The sequence below is a fragment of the Hemiscyllium ocellatum genome, chromosome 20 (genome assembly GCF_020745735.1).
Source record: "Hemiscyllium ocellatum isolate sHemOce1 chromosome 20, sHemOce1.pat.X.cur, whole genome shotgun sequence".
NCBI lineage: Eukaryota > Metazoa > Chordata > Chondrichthyes > Orectolobiformes > Hemiscylliidae > Hemiscyllium > Hemiscyllium ocellatum.
In genome coordinates, this window is record NC_083420.1 from 54626979 (window position 1) to 54639498 (window position 12520).

The 12520-nt window shown below is 37.5% G+C and overlaps 1 protein-coding gene across 4 annotated transcripts in view; it reads left to right on the top strand.

Moving 5' to 3' along the window:
• Positions 1-12520, top strand: part of LOC132825525 (katanin-interacting protein) — a 132900-nt gene that overhangs the window by 73250 nt on the left and 47130 nt on the right. For all 4 annotated transcript variants that reach the window (XM_060840881.1, XM_060840879.1, XM_060840880.1 and 1 more), the window contains 3 exons: positions 1401-1538; positions 5941-7024; positions 9039-9779. In XM_060840881.1, coding sequence (XP_060696864.1) covers positions 1401-1538; positions 5941-7024; positions 9039-9779 — 1963 coding nt within the window. The remainder of the gene's footprint in view (positions 1-1400; positions 1539-5940; positions 7025-9038; positions 9780-12520) is intronic.

A 12520-nucleotide genomic window follows, 5' to 3' on the forward strand; every position in this document is an offset into this window, starting at 1 on the left:
GGGAGGATAGGCAAGGGCAATTAATGCTGGCCCAGCAAGTGATGCCAACATCTTACAAAGGAATGAATGAATAAATAATTAAATAAATACAAACAAAATGAGAAGTGAATTATAAAGAGTATCCCTATATTGTCAGTAGAATATTTCCAATTCAGGAGAACTGGCAGTACATGATCTTTTTATTCATTACTCATGCATACTCCATAAAAATGAGAATATTTCTACTTAAGGCTATTAATTAGTACGCATCTGATCTGTGGTTCATAATGTCCTTCACCCCTCTAGTGGTGGTCAGCCCAAAAGCAGGTCCTCTGTTCATTTCTCCATGTCTCATGTTCCTGACCTTTTCTACATAGTTGCTCATATCCTCCCATTTTCAATTTCAATGAACAATATAACTAGGGCAAAGAGTACTAGAGACTTTTCCCTATTGCCTTCCTCTGTGTCAAGTGCTTAAAAGAAAAACTGTCTCTCTTCCTGAACGATCCTCCATCTGCAAAGCCATTGTCCCTTAAAATTTCTAGATTTTCCATCATCACAACCAATATTTGCTGGTCTTAGCATCGGTCATGGGTTATAATCCCAAGCATAGGACTTTTGCCTCGTTGACAAAAGTGAGGTCTTAAATAAGGCTAAAAAGAACACACAACACCAGGTTATAGTCCAACAGGTTTAATTGGAAGCACTCCTAAAACTACTGCTTCCAATTTTTAATTGATTTTTAATTTGTACACTCCAGACCAACACCAGCATCTCCAAATCTTAAGGCTGTCACCTTAACCTATCACCTATTAACTATAGTGCAGTTTCTTAAACTTTCATGTTTCTAAATCTCATTTTAAGATCCAAAAAAACGAAACAAATTCTAGAAGGTTCCATTATTCTTAAAAGCCTATATTTAACTTGTTGTGAAGCTGCCCACACTAAAGAAGGAGATATTAGCAGAAGGATTAAAAGCTTAGCCTAACAGGCAGGTTCAAACAAAGGTGTCCAAAGGTTGAGAGAGCTGTTTTCTTTTATATTTTCTCTAGTTTTGGTCAGAACTAATAAGTATTAAATTGATTCGCAACAATAGGAAATATGTTTGGTAAAGTACTATGTTTTAGTTGTCTTCGACAAATATTAACTTGTTCTGAGCAATTTAAAATGCAGACTAGACTTTAGCAATATTCAAATTATAAGGTAGAATCATAGAATTAAGATGTCGTTTTTATGACAGCAATGTCCCATTGAAGTAATTGCCTGTTGACATTCTATATTGGTTTCTACATTTCTTAATTTTTTTGTTTTTCATTTAATTATATTGATATTCTAAAAGAAATCTGTTCTTCCCTCTGTGTCAATTAAGAAAAGCTTAACTCAATGATATTATTAAGATCTAACCTTTCCTCTTTCCACAGACCACAAAGGAGCGTCACATGTGGACGTGCCCCTTCCATCCACCTGTTCAATTATATTTTGTTGTTCGTAGTCCAATCAAATTGTGTGTCTTCGGTATTTCTAAGATCAAGATTTGGAATTATAATAGGAGCCTCAATGTGAGTTGCTTTTGTGTTTTCCTATTTTTATGCAGATTATAACAAGGTATGTCCTAGAAGATAAACCTTTATATAAGATTTACCAATTAAGAAGAATCTATGGGTTTTCCTTGAATTGAATTGAATTGAATTGAATTTATTGTCACGTGTACCAAGGCACAGTGAAAAGCTTTGTCTTGCGAGCAATACGAGTAGTTAAATAGCATAGGTAACTAAATAATAGGTAAACAGTGGCAAAAACAAAAATACAGGTACAGGTGAATGTTAAGAGTTTGAGAGTCCATTCAGTGTTATAACAACAGTAGGGTAGAAACTGTTTCGAAACCGGCTGGTGTGTGTATTCAGGCTTCTGTACCTTCTCCCCGATGGTAGAGGTTTTAGAAAAGCATTGCCAGGGTGGGATGGATCTTTGAGAATGCTGGTGGCCTTTCCTTGACAGTGACCCCAGTAGATGGATTCGATAGATGGGAGGTTAGCCTCTGTGATTGTCCGGGCTGAGTTCACCACTCTCCTGTAACCATCTCCGATCTTGAATGGTACAGTTGCTATACCAGATAGTGATACATCCAGACAGAATGCTCTCGATGATGCACCTATAAGAGTTGGCAAGGGCATTTGCCGTTTTGCCAAATTTTCTCAGCTGCCTGAGGAAGAAGAGACATTGTAACCAGTGCATCCACATAAAGAGTCCAAGAAAGCTTGTTGTGGATGACCATTCTCAGGAGCTTGACACTCTCCACTCATTCCACCTCTGTGCTGTTAATGTATAGGGGGGGTATGAGTAACATCCCGCTGAAAATAATTAGTATCAGGTGTTTGTTTGGGGAGGTGCACAAATTCTGTAATCTTTAAAACATGTAATTAGGACATGAGAACTAGGAGCAGGAGTAGGTCATCTGTCCCTTCAAGCCTGCTCTGCCATTCAATAGGATCATGGCTGATCTTTTCATGGACTCAGTTCCACTTACCCACCCTGTCACCAAAATCCTTAATTCCTTTATTGTTTAAAAAAAAGTCTTACCTTTAAAAACATTTACTGAAGTAGCGTCAACTACTTCACTGGGCAGGGAATTCATAGATTAACAACTCTCTGGGCGAAGAAGTTCCTTCTGAATTAAGTCTTAAATCTGCTCCCCCTAATTTTGAGGCTATGCCCTCTTGTCCTCGTTTTACCTGTTAGTGGAAACATCATCTCTACTGCTATCTTATCTATTCCCTTCATAATTTTGTATGTTTCTATAAGATCCCCCCCTTCATTCTTTTGAATTCCAATGAATATAATCCCAATCTACTCAATCCCTCCTCATAAGCCAACTCCCTCAACTCTGGAATCAACCGATTGAGCCTCCTCTGCACCCCCTCTAGTGCCATTACATCCTTTCTCAAGTAAGGAGACCAAGACTGCATGCAGTACTCCAGGTATGGCCTTATACAGCTGCAACATAACCTCCCTGCTTTTAAACTTGATTCCTTTAGCAATGTTGGGGAAAATTCCATTTGCCTTCCTAATTGCTTGTTGTACCTGCAGACTAACCCTCTGTGATTCATGCACAAGGACACCCAGGTCCCTCTGCATAGTAGCATGCTGTGACTTTTTACCATTCAAGTAATGATCCTTTTTACTGTTACTCCTGACTTCATATTTATTAACATTGTATTCCATCTGCCAGACCTTTGCCCACTCACTCCATATACCTATGTTCCTCTGCAAAGTTTCACAGTCCTCTGCACACTTTGCTCTGTCACTCAGCTTAGTGTCATCTGCAAACTTTAACACACTACACATGGTCCCCAACTCCAAATCATCTGTATAAATTGTGAATAATTGCAGTCCCAACACTGATCCGTGAGCACTCCAATAGTTACTGATTACCAACCAGAACAGCATTCATTTGTCCCTACTCTTTGCTTCCTGTTGGTTAACCAATCCTCTATCCATGCTAATACTTTATGCATCTTTATCTTATGCAGGAGCCCCTTCTGCAGCACCTTGTCAAAAGCCTTTTGGAAATCTAGGAACACCACATCTACTGTATCCCCACTGTTCACCTTGCTCTGAATTTCTTCATAGAATTCCAAAAGATTAATTAAGCATGACCTACCCTTCATGAACCTGTGCTGTATCTGCCTAATGGGGCAATTTCTATCTAGATGCCTTGCTATTTTTTCCTTGATAATAGACTAAGCATCTTCCCCACTACAGAAGTTAAGCTAACTGGTCTATAATTCCCCATCTTTTGTCTACTTCCCTTTTTAAACAGTAGCGTTACATTTGCTGTTTTCCAATCTGCTGGAACAGCCCCAGAATCCAGCAAATTTTGGAAAATAACTGCAAGTGCAGTTGCTATTTCTCCCACCATCTCTTTTAGGACCCTGGGATGCATTCCATCAGGGCCAGGAGACTTGTCTCTCCTTAACTCCATTAGCTTGCCCAGCACTGCCTCTTCCATAATAATGATTGTTTTCAGATCCTCACCTACCTTCATCTTTTTGTCAATTACTTGCATGTTATTAGTGTCCTCCACTGTGAAGGACAAAATACCTATTCATTACATCAGTCATTTCATCATATCCCATAACAAAATGCCCCTTCTCATCCTCTAAAGGCCCAATATTTACTTTAGCCACTCTTTTTCGTTTTATATATTTATTACAACTTTTGCTATCTGTCTTTATATTCTGTGCTAGTCTTTTTCTAATTTAATTTTCGTTATAGCTCTTTTTGTGGCTTCCTGTTGACCTTCAAAGTTTTCCCAATCTTCTAGTTTCTTCATGTTCTTGGGCCACTCTGTATGCCTCCTCTTTCAATTTGAAAGCCTCCCTTACTTCCTTGGACACTCATGGCAGATTATGATTTTCTTAATTCTTCCTTTTCGCTGCAATATACTGCTGAGCACTTTGAAAAATTGCTTTAAAGTCCTTCACTACTCATTAACTGTCCCACCATAAAGTCTTTGTTTTCAGTCTACTGTGTAATGGAGTAATGAGAATTTTGACACTTGTTTGCCTTACTATGGAATAGATAATAGAAAATCTCATAAGGCATTGAAGTTCAGCCGATTGACAGGATACATAAATGAGTAGAATGTAGAACGCCAGGAGATTAATGCAGTGGATTATTAAGCTTATCCTTACTTTACTTGGACTCCACCAATAATAGCAATAGAATATGATATTGCTTATCCTGATCCGAGGAACTCATATGCAAAATAACATGTACAGCTTATTGGTGTCTCTGTGCTATGTTGAGAGACAAATGTTAAGAGTCCACAAAAGATATTTAAGAAATTAAGTCAAATAATCGTGGTATGTACTGTAGATTAGAACAAAGTTTAAACCTAACGGTGTTAAGTCTCTGACTTGCCTTTGTTACTTATTAGAATATTTAAGTTTCTGTTTATTAAATCAATTATAAAAAGAATTGAACATTTCTTTATGCTATTTTCTGTGGCTCCAAGAAGTTATAGGTTAGTAGGCATAGGACTGAATTACACTTTAAAAGTACTAATAAATTTGGATATTATTTTTATCTCTAAACACAAAATACAATTCGTAAAAGTAATTGAGAATATATTAATTGCTTAAATAAAGTTATATTGCAGTTCATATCTTGTTGCTATTAATGAATTCAGTACAAATTCACATTTGTAATAAAAAAGATCTCAAGTCAAATTTGTGGCTTCCAAACTTTTCTCTTCTAGATATTTATGTAAACATTTACAAAATTGAATACATATTCAGTGCACTGAATTCCTGATCTTAATGAGAGTCAGGTAGAATACGAAAACTTGTAGTCAGATGACGAACAGCCAACCTGTCCTGTCTAAATTTAGAACAGAGTCAAAATTCTCAACCATACTAAAGTGTTGAGTAGGATGAAGAATTTATTTTAAATTTTCAGTTGCTTTCAGAAAATGTAAATAAAGGAAAGGTGATAAAATGTGTCTTAATTGTAGCTATTAATCTGATTATGACATATTAAATTAAGATGGGACAATATGATGGTAGTGCTTAAAGCAATGAAGAATAGCAATAACTGACCAGAAGCAGATTGTTTCCAGCAATGGATCAGTCAGGATTTGGGGATTAACCATGCATGCTAAATGTAAGATATTTTGAAAAGAAAATGAAAATTCCTTACAAGCTTTGATGACCTGAGTTTAGAATCGACTTGAATAAGTGTATAAGAGAAAAATGGATACTGTGATAGGAGAATAGAATGTTATTCAAACTATTTATTTGAATGTAAAATAAAGCCCAAGTGGAATTGAAAGAGTTAAATGGCCTGTTTCCTTGTTATATCTGTAAGTAACTAATCACATTAAAGCTCATTGTACTTTTTTAAAAATTTAATGTATTTATAACATTGTAAATTGCTTCATTGCTTAAATTCCTTCTTTAGGAGCTTGATGTTGGGGCAAAGGATGTGAGGATTTATGTGGATGGTAATCTTGTATATGAAGAAAAACTTGAAAAAGGCTGTGGAAACCAAGTGTTTGATTACAGTACAACCATTGACTTGAGAACCAACAGAAGCAAAGCTGCATTTGATACTTCCAGTGGGAGTGATATGGAAGAGCAAACTGAAGAAAGGGTGAGCTCAGAAAGAGACCCAAGCATTGAGCATCCAGAGCAAGCAACTTCCTCGTTCTTTCTAAATTCAAGGTTAGAGGAGAGAAATACAATTGATGCTTTCAGTGAGAGTGATACAGAAGATCAAGCTAATGTAATTGAGAACTCAAAAACAAACCTTAATATTGGTTCTCCACATCAAGCAAGTTCCTCGTTCTTTTTAAATTCTAATTTAGAAAAGAAGAAGAATGCATTCATTTATTCGATTGATTCACCAAAGTGCAGAATTTCTGCTGTGGAGGAAGACATAATGTTAACAGCTCCAGTTTCGGTCGAGACATCACTCCAGCGGGTAAATATTTCAGAAACCAATAGGGAAGAAGAGATTTATTCTGATGAAGAACCAGTCATGAAAGACCAACAGGAGAAAATATCAGCAAAGAAAATAACAGATATGCCATCAGCTTCAAAAATACCATCATGGCTAAAATCACCAAAGAAAGAAAAACCTAAGAAAAGTAAATGGAAAAAGCCTCCATGGCTCAATAATGAGACACCGATAGATTTAAAAGTTGACAACAATTCAGCTAAATCTGAAGAGTCAAATTGCAATTGGCCTGATCTATCTGACCCTGACAATAGTTACAAAAACTCAATTGGTCCAACTGACAAGATTTTAAAATGTAATATGAAAAAGTTAGTCAACTCTCATGACAAGGGCAAAGTACTTACTGACAAAAATTATTTAGATTTTCTGGACGACTTCAATGAAAGTGCATGTTATGTGCCCTCATCACAGGGTGAGGAGAATCAAAGAACTGACTTTCCTATTAGTGGAAGGAGAAGCTCTATGAAGAGTGCCAGACATAAAGAACTTTTTAATGTTAGTGAAACTGAAGAACTTCTTAAAATAGGTACAGTGGTTTAATCATCTGTCGTTGTATAATTTTTTTTCTTAGAAGTCATTTTAAAACCTATTCTACTACAGTTTAATTAGCTTTATTGTAAAATGGATGTACATTTTTTAATTAGTAAATGAAATGGATTAAGATATACTGTGTCTATGTTATCAGATGTGGAATCTAGAGTTAATGAATATCTAGAGTTTTTAAGTTCCATAGTATTGGGCAAGATATTTTAATTGCAATTCGAACAGAATCGACCAATGGAAGACCCCTTTAATATTACCCACTTATCTGTCTGCAATTCTTGTGGTTAAGAATCCAATGTTGACCTCTCCCAAATGCATCCATCAGAGGAAATCAGGGAGTAATTCACTCAGCACAGGAGTAGTGTTCCCCTTTTTTTTGCAATACTTGCTTCTGGAACTTCAGGATTTTAAGGTCCCGAAAGCATTCTTATAGCAGCTGAGGAAAGGTAAGTGAGGGGATAAGGTGGCAGATGGGTAAGTGAATGGGTTGGAGTTACGGTGCAAGGTGGATGGGGAGGGTAGGATCCTTAGAATAGGTATATTTGGTCCAGTAGGTTCAGGCATATCTCAGTTGTGTTGGGCTGGTGGTAAGGGAAGGGATTTGAGCCCAGTCAGGTTGACCTGGAGGAGGTTCAGGTCTGGGGGATTAGGGGTCGAGAGCGTGTGGTTGGGGGTCATTCAAGTTGGACATTCAGTTATTCTGAAGTTGAGTAGGTTTTTGACCTTAACATTTTCAGGGTCATTATTATTTTTTAAGCAAGTCAGAATCACTGAATTATCTGACTTTAGTGGACTCTTACATAGGGTTCCAAACACAGTGGATTTTCCATCAAAGGATTTCAATTTCTGGGCAACTTCTGCAAAATCAGCAAGGTCGGCGATTTCACATGGTACCAACACATAACTTCAGTCTGTGTTGCTCCGTGATTCTGTGGTCATTAGAATATTTGTGCCAATATGTATATTTTGAATTGATGTGACTTTACATTGTACAATCTGGTACATTACTTTAGTGATCAAAATTTTCAATTTCATGCTGTAAAGTATTGTTTAAGCAATGAGTTAGGATTTCATAATCCTAAATATACTAGATCAAACATTTATTCTGCTGACATCAGGCATTATTTATTCACTGCTATTAGATAGTCATCTCCATATACTTCAGAGCAGTATAGTCAACATTACAATCCTCTATTTTATGTAAAATATCACATCGAGTGAGTGTGTAATTGTTTAAGGTATCCTTTATTCCCTACTTCTGTTTGGTTTCAATGTCTCTCCTTTCCCACCTGTTCTGAAACTTTCAATTATTAGTAGCAAGCACCCTCCCAGCATTTTAATGTCAATGGTGCCACGCTTCAAGGAGAATTTCAAAGTATATTTGTAGCATTTTCTTTTCCTTTTTCTGGAAAGCTGACTAGTTGAGAGTTGAGAAAATGGGACCTCGCAGGTAAGATAGTTTTTGTCCATTTGGAGTGTATCCAGTCCATCAGTGTTGGTTTTGCAGGAGTAGTGTCTGAATACTTTTGGAGGTGGCTTTAAGAGAAGTTTTGGCATTTGTTTGACCATTCTCTTTTGAATCCAGAAAATGTAGTACAGGCATTGCTGATGGAATTTCTCTCATTCTTTTATGTGTCAGTAATATATAATATATAATATTTTTATCTATGTTGAACTTAATTTGCAAATTATTTGCATATCTTCCCCTTTTTCATTGAACTTCCTTTTTCTTAGTTCCTCCATGCCTAGCTTAAAAAATGTTTCAGCTAAGTCCCCCTGGTTCTGACAAAAGTAATCTACATTAATTCTGTTTGTCTTTCCATCCATGCTATTGGACTTGCTGAGGATTTCCAAAATTTTCTGTTTTTGTTTAGAATCTCCAACTGTCATAGTATTTTGCTGTTTTATTAGTGTTGTTCACTGTTTAAATTGCAAAGTGAACTTGTAAGAATTGAAACCCATTCTATGTAATTCATCTTTTATATTGGCTTTTTCAGAAAATCAGAAAACTTCAAAGATATCAGGGTCTACAAGACCAAAGTGGCAAAGTGAGCAGGATGACACACTGATGGAATCATGGGATTCTTTATTAAAGTTTAACAGGTCACAGCGAGGTCGGATAGCTGTGGATTTTGAGGGAGATGTTTTTGATGAGTTTTTGCAAGAGCAAAGAATTGGAAGAGAAACAGGATTGAAATCCTTGTACCCAGAATCAATGCGTGAAGTTGAAGAGGGAAAGGAAGAACATACAACTGACCTTGAAAGAGATGATGACGGGAGTGATGATTTTGAAATTCCAGTTTTGCCTTTTGGCTGTCGTTTAATTATTAATATTACATCAACTTGGGGTGATAGGCATTATGTTGGACTTAATGGAATAGAAATATTCAGTTCAAGTGGAGAACCTGTACAAATAGTACAAATAAGAGCAGATCCAGCAGATATTAACATATTACCTGCTTATGGCAAAGATCCAAGGGTTGTTTCAAATTTGATTGATGGTGTAAACAGGACGCAAGATGATATGCATCTCTGGCTTGCACCTTTCACTCCAGGACGATCCCATTTCATCTATATTGACTTTGTAAATCACTGTCACGTGGCAATGATTCGAATTTGGAATTACAACAAATCGAGAATACATTCTTTCCGTGGTATTAAAGATGTTGAAATCTTACTGGATGGGAAACTGATCTTTAGAGGAGAAATAGCCAAAGCATCAGGAACTTTAAATGGAGGTAAAAAATGTTCTAATCCTGTTTTTTTCTGTACTATGTTTAATTTGAGTTGGCACAGCAAGTAAAATAATGTTTCCAATTATTCAGTCAAGTTATAGCATTACATTTGGCTAAAATAGTCATTCCTAACTATATCGCTCATGCAACATTTAAAACTAAATTTTCTTTACACCCTTATTCTTTCAACAATATCCTCATTTTCTTCAATTCCTATCTTCCTTATTTCTTTATTTGAAGTATATCTGAGCTAATTACTCCCTTTGTGATAATGCGTTCCACATTCTAACCACTCCCCAGGCAATAAGGTTCCCCCCGAATTCCTTTTATATACTTATTGGTGACCATTATTTATTTATAGCCTTTATTTTGGATTCATGAAAACTGAAAACATTTTCTCGTTGTTGATCCAATAAAACTTATTCATAAATGTCTAGATCTGTTGGATCTTTCTAAAGGAAAATCTTTTGAGGGAATATTACAAGAAAATAAGTACTTTTTAAGTAGGCATGTGGAAGAACACTATTGGATATTGCTGAAAAAATTAACATTATGTTCAAGTTTCTCACTTGTACTCATGAAGGCAAATCACAAGAAAGACCAACGTAAAGGGGAAAGCAACCTTTCTACTGTATGAAAGGGTTGAGCTCGGATTGATTGGCAGGTACATTTTGAATGATAATGATGTTTCGTTGGAGAATGCAACAGTTAGCTAATTGCAGTTAACTGAAAGCTTTGTTCAATTTTATACTGAGTGAATTGGTTATGGCATTGCCCTAAGTGACCAGAGAAGGCTGTTGCCTGTTTTGTTAGGTTGAAACAAATGTAATATGTGCATGTGTTATTTCTGTCTGCAAGAACAAGCCCTGTGTATTAACATGTGTAGCGCTCAGCACATACAAGTGCCGCATACTATGAGTCTGACAATCTTAAATTGTTTGTCAGTGTATATCTTAGTACTCTCTGGATTATTAAGCAAATAAGGTCCAATCGTAGGATCACAAATTGTATTGCATACTGAGGGTGGAATATTATGGATCCCTGAATGACGTGGGCTGTGGTGAGAAATCTTGGAGTGGAATGGTATGGCAAGAAATCTCACAGGGCATCACAGAAAGAATCACTCCATGAAACTCAACAAAATTAACACAGCTAAAATTTAACAAGACTTAGCCCTGCGCATTTGGGTTTTGTACAAGAGAGTCAGTGGGCAGGAGTAGGTGTAGTGGCCATTACTGAGGAGGAGGTACTGGAGAAGCTGAAGAGGCTGAAGACCGATAAATTACCTGGATTAAATTGACGACACCCCAGGATTCTGAAGGAGATAGCTGAAGAGATTGTACAGGCATCGGTGGTGATCTTTCATGAATCGCTGGAGTCAGGAAGGGTTCCAGAGAAGTGGAACATAGCTCATGTAACACCCCTGTTTAAGAAGGGAGGGAAGCAGAAGATGTGGAATTTGTAGGCTGATCAGCCTGATCTCGGCCATTGGTAAAATTCTAGAGTCTATTATTAAGGATGAGATTGCAGAGAATTCGGAAGTTTGTGGTAAAATTCTCAACAAGACTTTGTCAAGGAAGATCATGTCTGAAACGTTTGTTAGAATTCTTTGAGGAGGTTACGAGCAAGTTAGACAAAGGAGAGCCAGTGAATGTGATCTATTTGTATTTCCAAAAGGCCTTTGACAAGGTGCTGCACAGGAGGCTGCTAAATAAGATAAGAGCCCATAGTGTTTGGGTCAAGGTGCGGACGTGGTAAGAAGATTGGCTGACTGGCAGAAAGCAGAGAATGGGAATAAAAGAATCTTTTTCAGGATGGCCGCCAATGTCTAGTGGAGTTCCACAGGGGTCAGAATTTGGACCAGAATTATTCATATTATATATTGAAGATCTGGAGGAAGGAACTGAGGACCTTGTTGTTAAGTTTGCAGATGCCATAAAGACAGGTGGAGGGACAAGTAGTGTTGAGGAGCTCGGGGGTGGGGCAGTGTGGGTTGCGTGTCAGGGTGAGGGGATGCCATAGTAATAACCTGGTCAGGCTAGGAGAGTGGGCAAGGAAGTGGCAGATGAAATACAGAGTGGAAAAGTGTGAGATGATGCACTTCGGCAGGAAAAATAGAGGCGTAGACTATTTTCTAAATGGGAAAGGTTTCAGACATCTGAAGCACAAAAAGACCTACTTCGGGATTCCCTTCAGGTTAGCTTGCAGGTTCAGTAGCAGTTAGGAAGGCAATGCAATGTAATGTCTTTTCGAGACGGCTACAACACGAGCTAGGATATACTGCTGAGGCTGTATAGGTTCGGCCAGGCCACATTTGGAATATTGAAAGCAGTTTTGGGTCCTGTATCTAAGAATGAATGTGCAGGCCTTGTTGAGGGTCGGGAGGAAGGATGATCCTGGGATGAGGAGCAGTTGAAGACTCTGGGTCTGTATTTGAAGTTTAGAAGGATGGGGGATGCAATCTAATCAAAACTTACAGAATACTGAGAGGCCTGGACTCTGTGTTTCCACAAGTAGGAGAGACTAAGGCCTGAGTGCACAACTTCAGAGTGAAGGGACGACCCTTAAGAACTGAGATGAGGAGGAATTTCTTCAGCTAGAGAGTGGTGACTCTGTGGCAAGGCTGTGGAGGCCATCATTGAGAGTAATTAAGACAGGGATGGATAGATTCCTGATTAGTAGCAGAATCAAAGATTTCGGGGAAAACAGGAGAATGTAGTTAAAACATTTCACCATAATCAAAC